Consider the following 17,482-nt stretch of genomic DNA (forward strand, 5'->3'; position numbering starts at 1 on the left):
TTATAAAAACTTCACCTTGTTAAGCTGATTTAGACAAGTTAAATCCTTGAAGGATTAAAAATGTCAGCACCGCGATTGGCAAAAGTTGTTGTGGGGCAGCTTGTGGGGCGCTGGGATAGGTCTGGGTGCAGGACAGTGGGTTGGTCTGGAGAGGAGACAACTCTCCTAGGCAATTTCAGGAGGAGGTAAGTCTGAAAAATCAACTGAAATCAGCTTAAGCCCTTTCCCAAGTTTGGGGAAATGTTTTTATTCAAAAATTGCTGATAACACCCTTACAGATGTGCAACCAATACAGCCCATGGGAGCAGGAGTTGCACTGACATTGTCCAGGAGGGTCTCAGGAAATTTAGCTACCAATCATATTATTCCAATATCAAGCCCTTCCCCAGCAAAGTGCTTTGATTTTGGTTTCACAGAAAGGACACAGAGGTTAGACAAGATAAAATCCAACTTCTGCTAGCTTGAAACTATGCAAATCAACTTTTTGCAGGATAAATACTGCATAGAAATACCTTTTAGCATTGAAACCTGTGGCATTTAGAAGCCAGCCTGTCCTTTCTGCTGTTTTTGCCACTGAGTACAAGAGCAGGGATTACAGGCAGGCAATCTCTGACCAAATCCTTTTCTGATGTCTTCTGTTATAATGTGATAGCCCTTTACTACTGAAAAAAAAGAAGATTTACGTCACTTTGAACAATTTGGAACTTATTCCTGTACAAGAATGAAGAATAAACAATAGAAAAAGAGCTTTTCTCCTCTGGTACTAAAACCAGACCAACGGCTGAATTAATCCCTGGTGTTTCAAATCCACTCATGAATTTAACTAAAACACAAAAGTTGCCCTTTTGAAATGAAATTTCAGTAGAGAAACACATTGACCAGAGGCCCAAAGGGAGCAAATCAGCAGCAAATGGATCTGTTTCATGGGTTACACAGGGACATTTTGGGGACACAAAAGCAGAGTTCTTCAAGCAGCAGCTGGGTTTGATCACAGTGAAGTGACACAAGGCTCAGTTGGCCTGTGCTGCTCCCCTAGCCATGTCTGGCTTTGCTGCATCGTGCTTGGATCACTGCCAGCTTATTCCAAAGCTCACTCAGCTTTAATTCCAGCAGTGCAAAAATCTGCTCAGTCAGTTCCTGGAGATGCTTCTGGGGTGCAAGTTCAGCACACAAGCCACCTCTTCTTTCCCTGCTGGCAGCTGTGAGGATGGCGAGGAGTTTGGGCTGGCTTCTTCTTGGGGTAGTGGAAACACTGAGAAATGCTAGTGGGAGAGGTAAAGATCAGTCTGGTGTGGCCTTTTCAGACTGCCCCTATTGCCTTTATACTCTAGGGGTGAAATGATGAGATAAAAGCTCTGCCTCTCAAAATGAGATACAGAGCACAATGCAAAAGAAAAATTACTTCAGCTGGTGTTAGTTCACACTGAGTGGTTAAATATGAATGCCTCATTGCCAATTAAGGATTGATTTTAAAAGGCACCCACTCTCTCATGGCTTTTTATAGCAGTGGAGAGAGGTGCAGTGCAGAGCTGAAGCTTTGTGTGTGCTCCAGATCATCCCCTGTAGCTGCCTGTGTGTTCCTGTGTGCAAAAGGGGAGTCTAAGCAGCATTTCCTAGGTTAAAGTGAGCTGTTGTGATTATTGCACCATTGCTGTGCTGGCTTTACTGCCAAGCTCATCTCTATGTTGGTGTATTATTTGTGGTGCAATGCACTGGGAAATCAGGCCCTGAGCTTAAAGCCTGCTTGGGACTCGAAGAAATTCCCTGGAAGCTGTAGGTAAGACTCTGCACACCAGAAATAAGTGGTGTATTCTGGTAAGTGGAGAAGGCCATTTGTTGCATTAAATAAATCTCTCTTAAGAAATCCTTGTTGAAGGAGCTGCATGTAGGTGGATCTGCCTAACATGGATCATGTAGCAGCTTTCTGATGAAGTGCTCTGTCAGTTATGGGAGCCATCTATTCTGATTTTGGATGGCTCAGGCTGCTCCTCGACATCCATGTGTTCTCCATGTGGGATTGCTACCACCAATTATTTCCGGGATGGCACAAGTGTGAGGAGTGCTTTACAGTGACAAGGTGCATAATCTGCTGTGGCATTATCAAGCAGTAGCACCACCAGTGAGAGCAGAGGATTCGTCTGGCTCGTCAGTCTCTGGGCCTGCTGTGCTGGAGGAGCTGAATCCAAGGGGTGAACCATGATACCTTCTTTAAATTCTGACACTTATTTCTCTTCAGCAGCCTTGACACTGGGTGTCTAGCCCTTCACCCCAGGGCCTGTCAGGGAAGACAAATAGGTGTCTGCAGAAAGTAATTTATTTCACTTTGCTAACAACAGAAGGAACTTGTATGCTGTCTAAGACCAAATTTGTCCATCTAAAGTTAGGTGGGACAAATTCAACTCAAAGCATAGTGACTGAGACCAGCAGAACTGGATGTTTCTCCTTGCTGACCAATGTCCTGGGCAGAATGTCCAAGGGCAGCTCTGTCTCCTGCCTTACTGCTTGTCTGGTTTCAGTCTGGGGACAGAACATTCCCACTGTTGTTATAGTGGCTTAGAGAAATATAGAGGTTCCTGCTCAGGAAGGTGGAGTTTAGCCTGTCTGAAGAAGTAAACAGTTCAGCAGATTTTAAATGATTCACATTGATTTTCCTTCTTTTGGCCATTTTTTTAGGGTGAAGTCCTGGGCAGATGCCTTTGGTGGGGAGCTGTACTCCATTGTGACTAAATATTCAGGCTCTCTTCTGTTGCAGAAGGTAGGCAAAATCTGTGAGGGTTCCCTTTGCTTTGTGTAGCTTTCCAAGGTTTCCCTCAGGGTGGAGGAAAAAATAAGATACTGGTATCCAGCTGTCTTTTGAAACCATGGAGCTACATATCCATAAGCACAGGGTGATGTCCTGTGGCCATTCTCCATGGAGAGGGAGATCCATTTAATGCTTTAGCTGCTTCTTCAGTCTTTCTCTCAGTTTCCATTTCTCTAGGTAGGTTATTTCTAGATACTGTTATCTCAGTTTATATCTCATTTCATGTCTCCCTTGAGCCTAATAGTCTTGAAATAAGTAGCTTATTGTTGCTTTGAGAGTCATAATTTTTCAGTTACTGAATGCTTTCACGTAAACCTTGACTTTAATACTTAGCATAAACTTTCTTTTGTGGTTTTGAGTTTGCTTGGTTCTCTTTGGGCTTTTTGTTTGTTTCCTCCAGAAGAACCCTAATATCATGTTGCAAACCCAAGTGGTTGACTTCCCACCAGGCTTTATCACTTCCAGAGACCTGGTGAACTAATAGACATCCCTTGAATCCCGAAGAGCAGGCTTTTATTCTGCAGCAGAGAGCTTTGCCCTGCAGTTATTAGAAAGCCAAAAAAATGTGGCAAGAAGCAGACAAACTTGAGAAGTTCAGTCAAGACGTTTTCCTGGGTGAAGATGAAGGGAATGTCTTTCACACTCTTAATTTAGTTCCACTAGCAGTGAGTAATGCAGTACAGTGTACTTCAATAGGCTGAATTTCATGAAGGTGAGAACAAGAAAATATATTTGGTGACATATCTCTGTTCACAGATAAAACTTAGGATACTGAATTCGGGATATTCTACTTTTAAATCACCACCCCCGTCACTGCAGAGGGAGAATCTTAATGAATTGCTCCTGCTGTTTTAAGGGAATGCTAAGTGCTAGATGAATAAGAAAAGATTTTCTGTTAGAGCTGAGCTAACTTTTTGGCCTCCTTTCAATATCAGATCCTTTCAGCCAGTTCTCCCAAGCCTGATTCCTGTTCTGTAACTTATAATGATCTGATAGCCTGACCCCTTAACACAGGTTGTACAGGATAATCTAAGCCAGTTACAAGCACCTGAGTTGACTTTCAGCCATGGTGTCTGGTGACAGTATTGAAATTACAAGTACTACTCTGTTGCCCACCATTAGAAAATCTTGGATGAATAGTCATCAATAGACAGATTTTAGTGGCAGCAATACAGGCATGTAGTGGTTTGCTGGTTTACTTGTAGGAAAAAAGGTCAGATAGGATTTGAGCTCAAACCTGGTGCATTCCCTAGTGAACTGAAACTTTGCAGAAAGTTTTTTTGTGTTTTCGGTTGGCTATTTTTTTTTTTCTAGCCAGCTCTGGATAGAGCTGAGGGTTGAGATGTGTAGGGTATTAGCAGACTGCTTGTGATTTCTCATGATTATTTTACCCCAGTAAAAACATCTACTTGTGTGTCAAAAGCATGTGAAAAAAAATTAATTGAGAGGGGGGGAAACCCTCTTGCTTTTAATTGCAGCTGTGACCCAAGGTAACCGATGGCAGGTCACTTTGTGAAGCGTGTGCTTGCCCGTGCTGCTGTGTCCCCCCCTCTGTCAGCTTTCCCAGGAGAGATTACCCTCCTCCCCCCAGCAGGGCCTGATTAAAGCCCAGCCTGGCAGAGATCACTTCTCTCCCGGCAGAACCATGACATGGAGCTAAATGGGACAGACACCAGCTGGGCTGTGTGCTGTGGTCTTGTCAGCAGCCAGGGACCTTGGTCGGGGGCTTGGCGCTGCACATTCCTCTTTTGGCAGCGTGGTTACACCAACCTTCCTGCTCAGCCCCACCTCCTTCCCCCTCTGCCTGTCGCAGCTCCCCAGCAGAGGCGATGCGAGGCCTGGCGTTTTTAATCCAGTAAAACCCTTGCTGTTAATCATGCCAGACAGAGCGAGCAGCCTCCCTGCCATGCCTGCTGCAGGCTGCATGCTGCTGCTATTTCTGTCTGACCTCCTCAGCCTGCCCCATCCTCAAGGCATTTCTGCCTCTGCCCGTGCTCAGCTGCCCTCCCGGATAGTTCCCTTCTTCAACAAAAGGGGATCCACTTGCTCACCCTAAAGACATGCAAAGTCCTTTCCCTGCTGCTTCCCTCTAAGAGTGTCACTAGAGCCCCTGCCATCTCCTTGCCCTTTTCACCACCTCCTTTTTTTTCCCCAGCACAAGTCCAGCCCTGGCTGAGGTTGCTGCTGTGATGGTTTAGGTTTTTAAAAGTTTGCTTTCTGCTTCTCTCTCTAATCTGTAGGCACTAACAGCTTCAGGTGCATTGCTGCTTTCAATAGCCACAAGCTCACAGTTGTAGCAGTTGCATTTACTGGGTCAAAGTGCTTTGAGTTATGGCCAGTGATCTGCACACACCTGAATTATGGGGTGGAAAAGGAGGAAAAGCAAAGATGGAAGAAGGTGATAAAATCAGAGCAGTTGTTTCTACACACTCTGCTTCACCAAAGACAATACCCAGCTAGCAATAACAGATTCATCTCTCTCATTAAGAACCTCATGCTCAGCAGGGTTTTCTTCTTTCCCTTGGGTAGAAGTACAAAGATGTGGAGCCAACTCTGAAAATCAAGGAGGTGGATGGCTTGGAGCTGGTGAAGAAGTTCTCGGAGCAGATGGAGAGCATGCTGCGCAGGAAGGTCGAAGCTGTCGAGGTATGACCACTGGGCTTTGGGAAGGAATTGTGTCCTGTCAGCCCTGGAGCAGCAAGCTCAATCCTCCTGCCTGCACCAGGACTGTGTGGGCACAGGGGTTGCGTGAGGACTTCCCTGCCCAGGCAAGAGCCTGCTGGTGCAGCTGGCTGCTCGCTCTGAGCTTTAAGCAGACACTGGTGGGAGGATGTGGGCGTTCAGACAAGGGGATGCTGGCTTCTCCCTCGGCTCAAATTAGCAAATAAGATAAAAACAAAGTCTAGGAATAAATATGAGGGAATGAACACTCTTTTAGGAGACAAGCTGTTTAAACAGGGGGGAAGAAAACCTCTTAAAAGTGAAAAATCAAGTTCATCCTTCCATAATGCACTCTGGCTACTGAAGACTAGGGGCTTGTTTCAGCTGTGTGTGTGGCTCAAGGGGAATTTCTGCACCTCCTGAACACCAGCTGCAAGGAAGGTGCTTGGATTTCCAGCTGTGTACATGGGGAAGTGTGGAGGAGGTGGCAAGAGGTCTGTAGCTGTTGCTGTGCGGGAGATCAGAGCAGGTAATCATTCTGGCCTCTCTTACTTCCTGCATCTAAGGATTTATCATATATCTGTGTATTTACCTACTATGAAAAGCATATTTCTGTAGTCACAGAGCCTTGACTGTTTAAGGTTTCTAATGTGGAAAAGTCATCCAGAAACACATCATTTGAATCTCCAAGTGAAATGTGGGCATATTTAGTCCCAGAGCTTTGGCCCATAACATTAAATTCTTAGCCAGACTTTTCCAGTGTTTGGATTGCCTTATCCTTTGTGAAGGAGCAAATGTAGTTTTGCTGAAACTGTTGCTGATTGTGCAACCCTGAAAACACGTATGTGTTCAGTTGGATCCCTTCCCAGTCTGCACCAATTGAGAATTAGTGCCCTGAAGCATCATACTGGAGAAAACTGGCTGATTTTATTGCTTTCCATAAATGGTAAGAGCTTATAAATGGCCACAGCATTGCTGAGCCCTTTACGAAATCGAGTCATGGTCTTTGTCTCAGTAACAATACCAGACTGAGACTCCCACAAGGCCTTTTCCTTTGATGAGATACTGACATCAAGCTGGGGCTGAAATGCCTTTCCCATGGCGTTTTGGAAGGGTTCATGGAAAATGAAATTAAATCTGTCTGTTGTTTCTCTAAATGGACCTGTTTCTGTGTGTATATGTCCTGTGATATCTAAAATTGTTCAGGGGTTTAGCAGGGACTCTGGAGTAAGTAGGTGTGAATACACTTGGCAATAAATAGTTGCAAATAATATACCTTCCAAGCTGTAAAAGTGCAGCACAGAATGACAGGTCAGCAGGAAAGGAGGGAAAGAGGGAAGCTTATAACCCCAGACTTTGTTGTGATGAAGGAGGCAGTTGCTGATACAGCTGGAAGAACTTCTGGAGGGCTTTGCCACAGCACCCCCTCACCTTCTTTTCTGTGTGCTTGCTTTAGAGATTGGTGGAAGCAGCAGAAGATGCAGATCTGAACCATGAGTACAACTCCTCACTGGAGGTGAGTTTATCCTGATCATTGACAAAAGGTGACATGCATGCTCAGAGCAGCCAAAGAACAGGCATAGCCAGGAGCCCAACCCCCTCAGGTTCCTGGACAGGTCAGGAATTGCATTCTTCAGGACATCACCTTGTCTAGAGGCATCCTTGGCAGATCCCAAACCTAGTAGCACCAAGCAGAATTGTCCCTTTGGCTCTGGGAGGGGAAGGATTGGGGAAGACATTGGGCTGCATGATATTATTGGCATTACTCTTAACTGCACAACCAACACTGTCATTATGTGACATTTTAGTGCAAATTAGCTGGCACTTTGTGGGTTACTTGACTGGAAAATGAGCTAAAAATTGAGTGTGAATGAACAATGAGGAGGATGCAGTTACAAATAACCACAGCAAACTGTTAATCCAGATGAACTGAGTTTCTCACCATGTTTGTTAACACAGCTCTCATCATCTTTTTTGTACCAGACAGACACCCACTCATCAGGACTTCCCTTAAGGTGAAAGTTTGGTGCTGTCCAAGCAATTTGGATAATTGGCTTTCTGTTAATAACTGTTTGTTGTGGCCAAGCAATGGGATTATTGCTGGTGAGGGGAACTGGAGAGAAAAGGCTGTGGAAGGAAGTCCTCTGTCCCCAGTGCAAGCACAGACACCTTAGCAGAAGGACAGGCTACCCCTGCAAGTACATATCTCAGTGCTGGAAAGGCTAGGAATGAAAACACTCCTAGAAATCAAGCTAGTTACTAATTTCATCTCACCTTTTTTTTTTCCCTTCCTTTTTTTAAAGAATCCCATTAGTCGTGCTAGTTGGATCAACTGCATTTGCAGTAAGGGTCATGGGTGAATTCAGGTACATGACTCCGTATTTGCACACTCCATTTGCACTCTCTGAGTGCTGTTAGTGCTTGAATATAAATCCTTAAGTGACCTCTGGCTCAGATAAAGTCAGCAAAAACATCTTAAAAACATAGGTTATGCAAGGACAAAGAATGCCCTGAATGTACTGAAGTGACTGTAGATGGTAAATCCCCAGTGACCTTCACGGGGGGGACACTGCATTGTCTTTGAGCACCTTCTGCTTGATCCTTTGCTCTTGATGAGTGCCTGCTACTTGGAGTGACAGAATGAGGGGATAATCCTGGCTGGATGTACATCAGGAGTTAACTCAGTGAATGACAGCTGCAGAGACAGGGCGAGTAAGGTCGGCGTTGGTGTGTCCTGTGCTAAACCTGGGAGCCAGACCCAGTAAGACTTCACCTTTCCAGCTAATCCCTTAAATACCCCTGAGGGACCACAGGAGTTTGCCCCTTTGCTCTTAAGTGGCTCTTCTGCTGCTGGCATTGACAATGCTCTCAGTTATATGGGCACATGGCAACAAGAAACTGGCCAGAAACCATCATTTGGGCAGCTTGACACTTTTCAGCTAGTAATAGCTTGTTTGTTGCTCATTTTGATCCTCTTTGAGGCTCTGATTCTCCATATGTCCCGACTTTGTTTTAAAAGAGTGTTTTTCCTGGCAGTACTGGTAATAGTCTGTCCTATTCTCTCTTTGTCTTTCTCTTTCCCATTGTCTTCATCAACAGTTTGATTACTACAACTCTCTCCTGATTAATGATAAGGATGAAAATGACAATTATGTGGAGCTTGGGGACGAATTCATTCTGGAGCCAAATGAGCATTTCAATAACCTGCTGGTGAACACAACCTATAGTGATATCCAGCTCCCCACCAATGTCTACAACAAAGGTAATGGCCTCTACTTTCTCACTGCAATAGGTTAGTGTGGAAATTGTCAGCAATAATACTGAAAACAAGGATGGGAATAGAAAATAACTGTCAGGAAAAACAAAAGCAGTGTTGCAAAGGTGCTGTGCTGAATTGTCACTGTGACAGGGCTTAGGTACAATCTGTTCTTGGAAAGCCTCTTATGATGGACAGGCCTCCATCTCAGGCAGGCAGTGTGTTGTCCTACAGTTCTCTACCCAACCAAAGATGGTGTGAAACAAACTGTGATGAGGCTTTATTGGCAGTTGTCACTCTGGATGAAGGGTTGGATCTAATCAAGGTCTTTAGCAACCTTTAGCAAGGTTGTCAAGCATCTTACTGGTGACTGTGCTCACAACTGCTGTTATTTAGAGACACAATAGAGGGAATTCTATTTCTCCCGTGATTTTAAATCAGTTCCATCTGGTTTGACAACCCCGGATCCTAAAATCCTGCGCTCAATAGAGGGCTGCTCCCATGCCCATGGATCCTCCAGGGAGCAGTGTTTTTCCAACCAGATGTGGTGCTCAAGGGCAGACAAGGCTGGAAAGAGAAATGGGGTTAATAGTGTCTGACCAAGCTGAGATCACTTGCAGTGGCCAGTGGTGGTCTGACCTCCTGGATTCATCTGAATGGGCAGGGAACAGGTTGTATCAATGTAAAAGCTTTGGACAAGGTTGCATTCCTCCTGGAGCTGCCTTTGTTCCCATGCCCCTCCTCCATCAGGATGTCTCCCTTCTTTTACACACTTTTTTCCCCCCACAGACCCTGCCATCCTTAATGGAGTTTACATGTCAGAAGCCCTGAATCCTGTTTTTGTGGACAACTTTGAAAGGGATCCCACACTGACCTGGCAGTACTTTGGCAGCTCCACCGGATTCTTCAGGCTCTACCCAGGTAAAAGAGTAGAGATTGGCTTTGCTCTTTCAGTGCAACACAAGTTTTGCAGGACAGGGTCTGTGCCATAGAAGAGTCCAATCTGGGAAGTCTGGGGGCATCACAGCCCCAAGAAGGGCAGGATGCTGTTTTAGTGGTGGCCAAAGCCTCTGTGCCTCTGAGGACACATGTGGCAGATGCAGCTGGCCAGCCTGACTGGTTATCCACTCGCCAGCTGTGAGTGGCACATAAGGTCATGGCACAAGAGGGAGGTCCTGTGCTTGGAGGGACCCATGAGATGCTCTGCAGCTGCAGCTTGGCTTGGTGGCCACTGGGTCAGATGGCTGCATACCCATGTTCTGTGACCTGTCACATGTTGGGGAAGGGGAAAGCAGAGATGTCTGTGAACAGAGGCTGTAGCAGGGAATCTGGGATGCATCCCTGTCACTGCTGCTGCTTTTTTATGCTCTCAACCACCCTCTGGGAGAAAAAAATCTGTTGTTGAGATCTACATCAAAGTGACAAAAAGTTCAAGGTACATGCAATTGCTTCCCAAATTCAAACAGACTATGCCTAGGTACATTTTTTTAATAGAAACTTAATAAACAATTTACTCAGAACTGCAAAAGATCTGCAGCTCTGCTTGTATTTCTGCAGAATGGCCACTGCTGTGGCTGGCCAGACTTCTGTGCTCCCCCAGGGTAGCCAGGCCTCATAAGGGAACAGCAGCAGTGCAGATGCCGGGGGAGCAGGGAGCAGATGCCTGCCTGTGTGTGTTGATTGCTCCTTTTGCTGCTCTCTTCAGGAATAAAGTGGTTACCAGATGAGAATGGAGTCATCTCCTTTGACTGCAGAAACCGTGGCTGGTAAGTTTTAGAGAGACTTGGCCAAAGCACCTTTCGTCCTTTTTCTCTCCCCCTTCTCTGAGGTGACACCTTGGTGAGTTGCTGATCAATTAACATCTTGTGGTGCCCCTGCATGAGATGGGAGTTCATCAACAAAGGTAATAGCAGGTTAGGAAGCCCTGCCAGCAGCAGTTTTCCCTATGGCTTTCCATATGCCACATGGAATTTAAACTTCCTGTAACTGGGAGGCAGGAGTATTCAGGCTTCAGAATTGTGGTGTTTACTCAGTCTACTCAGCATGGCTAAAGGAGACTTTGAACTCTTGGATGTATTGTGCAGTAGGCTCAGCACTTCCCAGTGCAGGAAGTGAGGTGCAGCCTGATCCTGCTGGGTCCCTGTGGCCATGGTGCAGGTTATGCTCTTGCTGGCACTGTGTGACAGCAGCATGTCCAGCATTCCTCCTTCCTGGATGCTCATCCTGCTGCCTTGTTCTCTTTTTTTTATACAGGTACATCCAAGCAGCCACCTCTCCCAAGGACATTGTCATCATTGTGGATGTCAGTGGCAGCATGAAGGGCTTGAGGATGACCATTGCCAAGCACACCATTGTCACCATTTTGGATACTCTGGGAGAAAATGACTTTGTCAACATCATTGCAGTATGTCTGTCTCCACTGCAGTGCTGTCTCCCTTGTGCCTCGTACCCTGTCCTTCCCCTCAGCAAATTACAGCAGCACTTGTGTTGGGTGGGGATTAGCCCAAAGTCCCCTTGGGAAGCCAGCTTTGTGTGGTCAGCAGGGTGGCTGCCAGGTCAGTTCATCCCTCCTCCACAGAAGATGTTGGCTGCATCTTTTTGCTTACTTAGGGATGTGACTGCAACAGATAACAAAGGGTAGAGAGACACCTGAGCTAGCAGGGACCTGAGCTGATAAATTCATGCAGTTTCCCATAACCCTGCTTGTGAGTCCAGCAGAAGCAGTATAATCCTCAGGATAATGTTTCCAGGCTAGGAAACTACCACTATATGCCTTTTAGTGCACCAGCATCCTGCAAGGCTGCCCTTATGGTTCTGAGTTGATCAGCTGGGACTGCATGGAGCTTGGTCAGGAAGCCTCTTCCTTTCTAAGCCCTGGCAGGGTGAGGATGGGCTGGTTACCCACAGAGAGCAGCACCACTGACCACAGAAAGCAAAACTTCTTTCCACGATTCATGCCAAGACTGATGCCATGTTAAAGGCTACTTGCCTTCTAATTTTCAAAGCTAATTCAAACACCATCTCTTTCCCCAGGCTTTTTTCTATGATAGCTTGCCAGGGCACAGCCAGTGAGATATAAATTCTACTTTTTGTTGATAGCTTCTTATATTAGCTAATTAGAAACTCCAGTGGCAACAATTCTGTCTTTATATGACTGGACAGATGGAAGAGTGAACAGTGTTGGCAGAAAAATGGAGAGAGTCATTAAGGAGTTTGAAATATCATCTGTTCTTCAAAAACAATCCCATAATTACCATGTTTTATATATATACATACATATATATGTATATTCCTTTACTGCACTCACACCAAGAGCCTACTGGCTCAGAGACATTGTAGCCTGACCTTAGGTCCTGTTGATCACCTGAGCATCAGTGGCCTCTTAGGAATTACACTCTTCTGAACCTTGCAGGGGAAGGCTTACAGGGGCATTACCAAGCTTTACCTCACATATGGGTTAGAATCATCCACTCCCCTTAATTATCTCAGTTCAGTGGATGTGTGCTAACCTGGCATGTTACTGTTCAGCCATGCACCAGAGGCTTCAGACTTCAGGTTGCAAGGTTCAGCTGGTGGCTGGGGACTTGCAAAGTCTCCAGAAGTCAAAACTGTGTGCAGAAAGTGCTAGAAGCAAGGCCAAGCTTATAGAGTGTGGATAAAAACTTTATGGTGTGAGTGGGGAAAAAAAAAGTAAATTTGTATATGTAGATATGCTCAGCTAGAACTCAGCAAAACACCATAAATAACATGTTATTTAAACAAACTGAATATTCATCAAAATCATAATTTGCCATGATCACTGTAAACAAATTTTAAGGGAAATAGGTATAAAATGGCATAATGCTCCATACTGTTTTCTGAACATCCCCCTAGGACATGAACCCATGTTGTGAACTTTTTCCCCTGACAAGCCATTTATTTCCATTTTCTCTTTGCAGTACAATGATTACGTTCATTTTATTGAGCCCTGTTTTAAGGGTATCCTGGTCCAAGCAGACAGAGACAACAGAGAGGTGAGTACCAGCCCTCTGTCAGTGTGATTCTGGTAGCTCTTTGTGTAAGAAGAGCATGGGGTTGAGATGCTGGGAGATGAAACTCCAGGCATGAGGAACAACCATCTCCCAGCAGGGTTTGCACTTCAGAAGGCAAGTGGTTCACCTTGGCTCACACCAAGCTGCTGTAACATGGGATAAGCTGGTGGGGTGAGCAGCAGCAACAGCCTCCCTGTGTCCTCAGTGCTGGGCCATGAGTGGACCTAGCCCAGGCTGCCCTGTAAAAACAGTGTGCAGAGGGCAAAAGTCTCCACCTTTGAGACCCCACATCCTCAGCCCTTAGAAATGGGAATAACTGGTCCTTATGTTCTCAGCCTGGTCTGATCCTTTATGGGATGGACTGCCAGCAGACCCTCTCTGAGGAGGGGTTTTGCTGCTCTGATCCAGGAGGGTTCAGCAGCCCTAAGGTTGCCAGTCTGCATCCAGCTGCTCCACTGTCCTCTGGGCTGACTGCTGTTTTTAGCTTCTCTCCTTGTTTTTTTCCCTTCCTCTTCCATTTTTTTTAATTTATAGTAATACATCCATCCATGCCTTCAACAACCAGATTCCTTTCCCCGCTTAGCCCTGGGTCACAGTGTGTGACTCCAGAGGGTGATGTCTTCTGCAGTGTTTCCCAGAGGATTCCCAAACCTTCTAGACACTACCTTGCATAGAGTGTTTAATTTACAAGCAGATCAATGCTTTTTAAGTCATAGACAAGCATTCGATTTTTTTTTTTTTCCCATCCAGTTGCTTTGGAGTGCAGAGGATGTTTTTTTTTTTCCTGAAGGAACAGATAAGGGAAAGTCAGATTTCCAGTAGTTTTGTCCTTTTCATGATCTTACATGGATTGTCAGTGGTTCACAGTCCAGGCTGAGAACTGCAGTCCTGCTGTAGCTGCATGGGCACAGCCTTCTCCAGGCTACCCTTCCCTCCCCTGCCTGCAACTGATTCTTGTTTTTTCTTTCCTCTCTTCTTGCCAGCACTTCAAGCAGCTGGTGGAGGAACTGCAGGCAAAAGGAGTGGGGACTGTGAGCAAGGCTTTGACAGAGTCCTTCAAAATCCTGAGAGAGGTAAGAGTTGGTGCTGATGCTTGTGTGGGGCATGAATGTCCCTGCCCAGCCTACATTCCTCTCTTCAGCCAGTGATGAGCACATCCCTCATGCTGCTGCAGCAGGGAGGGGGCATGAGATGATCTCATGGATCCCAAATTTGTGACAAGCAGTGTGCAGGGCTGACCCAACTTTGGGGAAGTGCTGGTTTCTGCATGATGTCCACAGCCACCAGTCCCTGCCCAGGAAGCCAGCAAGGCTGTGGCCTCATGAGTTTTCTTAGTGAGCCCCACAATTGGATGTTGCCCAGGCATCTTTACAGATGGTGGCAATAAAATATAACTGATCAGCTGAGGGCCACAGTTCTGCTCGTAAGTAATGCTGTTAGCAGCCCAGTAGATGATGAAGACATGAAAGATTATTCTTCAGATTTATTTCAATGTCACTTTGCTGAGTATCAGTGCTTGGGGAAGAAATTACAGGTACAGGAGAATTAATCACTCTGATCATGCCCTCTGATAAGAGCCATAAATGATTCATTACCTCATGTGAATAGGAAATGCAGTAGCCTGGAGGTAAACATACAGTTTAATTCTGGTTGTTAAGGAATAGTAAAAGAAAAAGGACCAAGAACCAGCTGAACACCCCCAACCCCTCATGTCTGCAGTGGGGTTGGCCTAAAACCAGCAGATCATAGAATCACAGAAGGGCTTGGGTTGGAAGGAACCTTGAAAGCTGAGACAAAATATGTCCTTCACTGACATAATGAAGCAAAATACCTCCAGGAAGAGTGTGTTGCCCATGCACCCCAGTGGACTAATGCAACTCCACTGCAGTAATAGAGAAGGAACTCTTTGATGGGTAAAGAATTTTTTTCTTTCTATTTAGCATTTAAAAAGCAACCAACAATTTTAGTAGTCATCACTTATCTTGATTCTTGTTGATTCTCTCTTGCTTAATGAGCTCAAAACTGCTCTGAGATTGCTCTTGGACAGTACAGTACCCAGTGGTGATAAAACCTTCTGTTATTCACTCACAAGGTGAAGTTCTGCTTCCCTCATGCCTTTTGCTATCACCTTGGATCTGGGGAGAAGGTATGAGGCTCAGGAATTTGAGCACCTAGAGATGAGGCAAGGTGTCATGCTTTTCTGTGTCTTGGAAATGGCTGTGAATAAAACAGTGATTCAGAAACAGTGTCTTTGTCTGAAATCTCCTCGAGATTCTTAGACCTTTATGGGTAATAGCAGAGAGAAAGGGTTTTCATCAGTGTGCCCTGAAACAGACCTGTGCTGCTGCAGTCACACAGGCAGGAGAAAGGGGAAATTTAATGGAATTGACCACCCCCTTCTCATCAGACAAAATTCCCATTCTCAGCTGTTCCTCACAGGCTGTCCTGTTATTGTTCACGGGAGCATACGCAAGAGAATGAAAATTGCGACATCACCCTGATGAAACAGGCTTTGCTGATTACAATAGACAACCAGTAATAATATCTGTAATGAAAGTGGCTGCAGAATCTCCCCAGTAATTTTCCTCAGTCCAATTGCTCACAGAATTAATAGCCCAGCAGAGATGTACTCAGTGAGGTATGAGTAGCAAAGAGGGGTTGGAGAGCACAAATCTCTTGCTGTCTTTGTTTCCCTCCATTATCTTCCGAGGGTGACAGGGCATATTTGAATGTGTGACGCAATTTGCAGACCAGTTTCAGGAGAGCAGTTAGCCAGAGCCCCCCTTGCCCCTCTCTGCCATGCTCAATAAACCACTTGAACTCTCTATTCAATTTAACCACACACCAAGTGGTTTCAGTAAAATATGCATCCCAGGGAAACCATGGTCTTAAGCACACATTTATGAAGTGCTTCAAAATTCTCAGGTGTCAAGTGCTGTCTTTTGAGGTCTTTTCTCATTTATTAAGTTTTAATCTATCTCTCTGCTGTCTTCTCTTCCTTGTTTCTACAAGCTTGGCACATCTTGTTCTCTCCCCTTTTTCCTGCAGGATTTATACCCCTTTGTTTGCTTCCAGGCTGCCTCCCCTGAAACACCATCCTCCCAACAGTGTGTGAGTGCTGCAGCTGAGAGCTATCGAGTGCTAAGCAGAGCAGAATAATTGCATTCCCTGTTTTACACACCGTAGTCCTCTTAACACGACGTAAGACAACAGCTATGGTTTTTTTCAGAGCTGTCACATTGTTAATTCCTATCCAGCTGATGTGTCTCTGCAGCATCCCTCTCCAGGCAGCATCCACCCTCCTCTTCTGTGTTTGAGCCACTGCCTCCCCTTTGCAATGTACATGTGTCCTCCTTTCTCAGGGTACACTCAGTATTTTGAAAGCTGTTGCTTTTCCCACTCTGTGGAGGAAAAGAAAAGCCAAGTTCTGCTTTCCAAGGCCACCTTGCAATGATGTTTCCTCTTATCACCAAGCTGGTTTAATTGTGCCTTGACTCACTGCTGATCTCAGAAATCATCTAAATGTTGAAGTTAATTGAGTTGTTCCAAAATGGCTATAGGTGAAAAAAGATGATGAAACTGGCCACAAGCTTTCAGTGAGACATAATTCTGAGTAACTTGAGCAAAGTGATGCCATAAAAAGAATGAACCTGTGTGCTGATTTAAGTAAGCTAAGGTTTGTGGCCTCTTATGTCCCACTTGTCTGGGGAAGCACTTTGTTTACATGCTCAGAAGATGCATGTGTTATTAATTTTTCTAGCAACATGCTAGATGTTTAAGGACAATTTATCTGCCTATTTCTTGTGTTTTCTGTTGATGTCCTCTTCATCCTTTGTGACTTTGTATAGTCCCAGTCAGCTCTCAGCCCATGAGGCAAGTAGTTCAGCTATACCTTCTGCAATTCTTTCTCTTCATGCTCAGCATAGATTATTCAAATGCTTTCAGTTAGTTTTTTCTTTAACCCTACCACTTTGTGACCCTGCCTCCAATTAATTCATTCTTTTCTTTGTTTCTTATCACTTTAGTGGGAACCCAGCCATTACAATAGTGTCCTTTTGATGATGAAGTATGGAGGCTCCAAAGCATCTCTGCCTGACCATTTCCCTCTGATTTTTATCTTCTGGCATCATATTATTTTTACTCCCTTTCTTGCTTCTCCTCTGAACACTTGTAAATTATTTTTTGATTCCAGTCACATTTATATGGACCTGGATTCTACAGCATATTTTTCAGTATATACAAAGCTCAGAATTCCCTGTTTACCAGTTCCTACTATTTTGCTTAATGCCCTTTCTTGTTTCTTCTTCACTGGCTTTGTTTTCTTCTCTACTGCCGATTTTCTACCCATGAAACACTTTCCACCCAGTTTGAATTTTCAGTAGCTCTGGAGGCCATTCCAGAGGCAGCTCTGCATAATAATGGGGCAGCAGGGGATGGATGGGGCTGCTCAGTGCTCTGGTCAGATGTGCACATCATCAGCACGCGTGTCTGCACATCTCTGAGCAATGCTCAGGGTTCCTAGTGCTTCACTAGGAACTCTCTGCCAGCCTGAAACTGCAGAGTAGAAGGCAATGAGCAAACAAGGGAGTACAAGAGACTGTGACCCTGAATTAATTAGATCATGCCTGTTAGTCCTGGCAACGTGACTGAAGTTATATAGGAGAATCCACAGCCCTGTGCCTCGTTCGCTGACCCAGCTCCAGCCAGCATTTCTTCAGATATCTCTTCTGT

General features: G+C 45.2%; 1 protein-coding gene across 2 annotated transcripts in view; it reads left to right on the forward strand.

Annotated features, from left to right (window-relative positions):
• The window catches only part of CACNA2D4 (calcium voltage-gated channel auxiliary subunit alpha2delta 4), a 107,581-nt gene that overhangs the window by 1,505 nt on the left and 88,594 nt on the right, over positions 1-17,482 (forward strand). For both annotated transcript variants that reach the window (XM_085049359.1, XM_085049360.1), the window contains exons 3-11: positions 2,674-2,755; positions 5,333-5,449; positions 6,921-6,980; positions 8,564-8,726; positions 9,510-9,641; positions 10,426-10,486; positions 10,974-11,124; positions 12,659-12,733; positions 13,735-13,824. In XM_085049359.1, coding sequence (XP_084905485.1) covers positions 2,674-2,755; positions 5,333-5,449; positions 6,921-6,980; positions 8,564-8,726; positions 9,510-9,641; positions 10,426-10,486; positions 10,974-11,124; positions 12,659-12,733; positions 13,735-13,824 — 931 coding nt within the window. The remainder of the gene's footprint in view (positions 1-2,673; positions 2,756-5,332; positions 5,450-6,920; positions 6,981-8,563; positions 8,727-9,509; positions 9,642-10,425; positions 10,487-10,973; positions 11,125-12,658; positions 12,734-13,734; positions 13,825-17,482) is intronic.

The sequence above is a fragment of the Lichenostomus cassidix genome, chromosome 1Ab, assembly GCF_008360975.1.
Source record: "Lichenostomus cassidix isolate B80296 chromosome 1Ab, HeHo_3.0, whole genome shotgun sequence".
NCBI lineage: Eukaryota > Metazoa > Chordata > Aves > Passeriformes > Meliphagidae > Lichenostomus > Lichenostomus cassidix.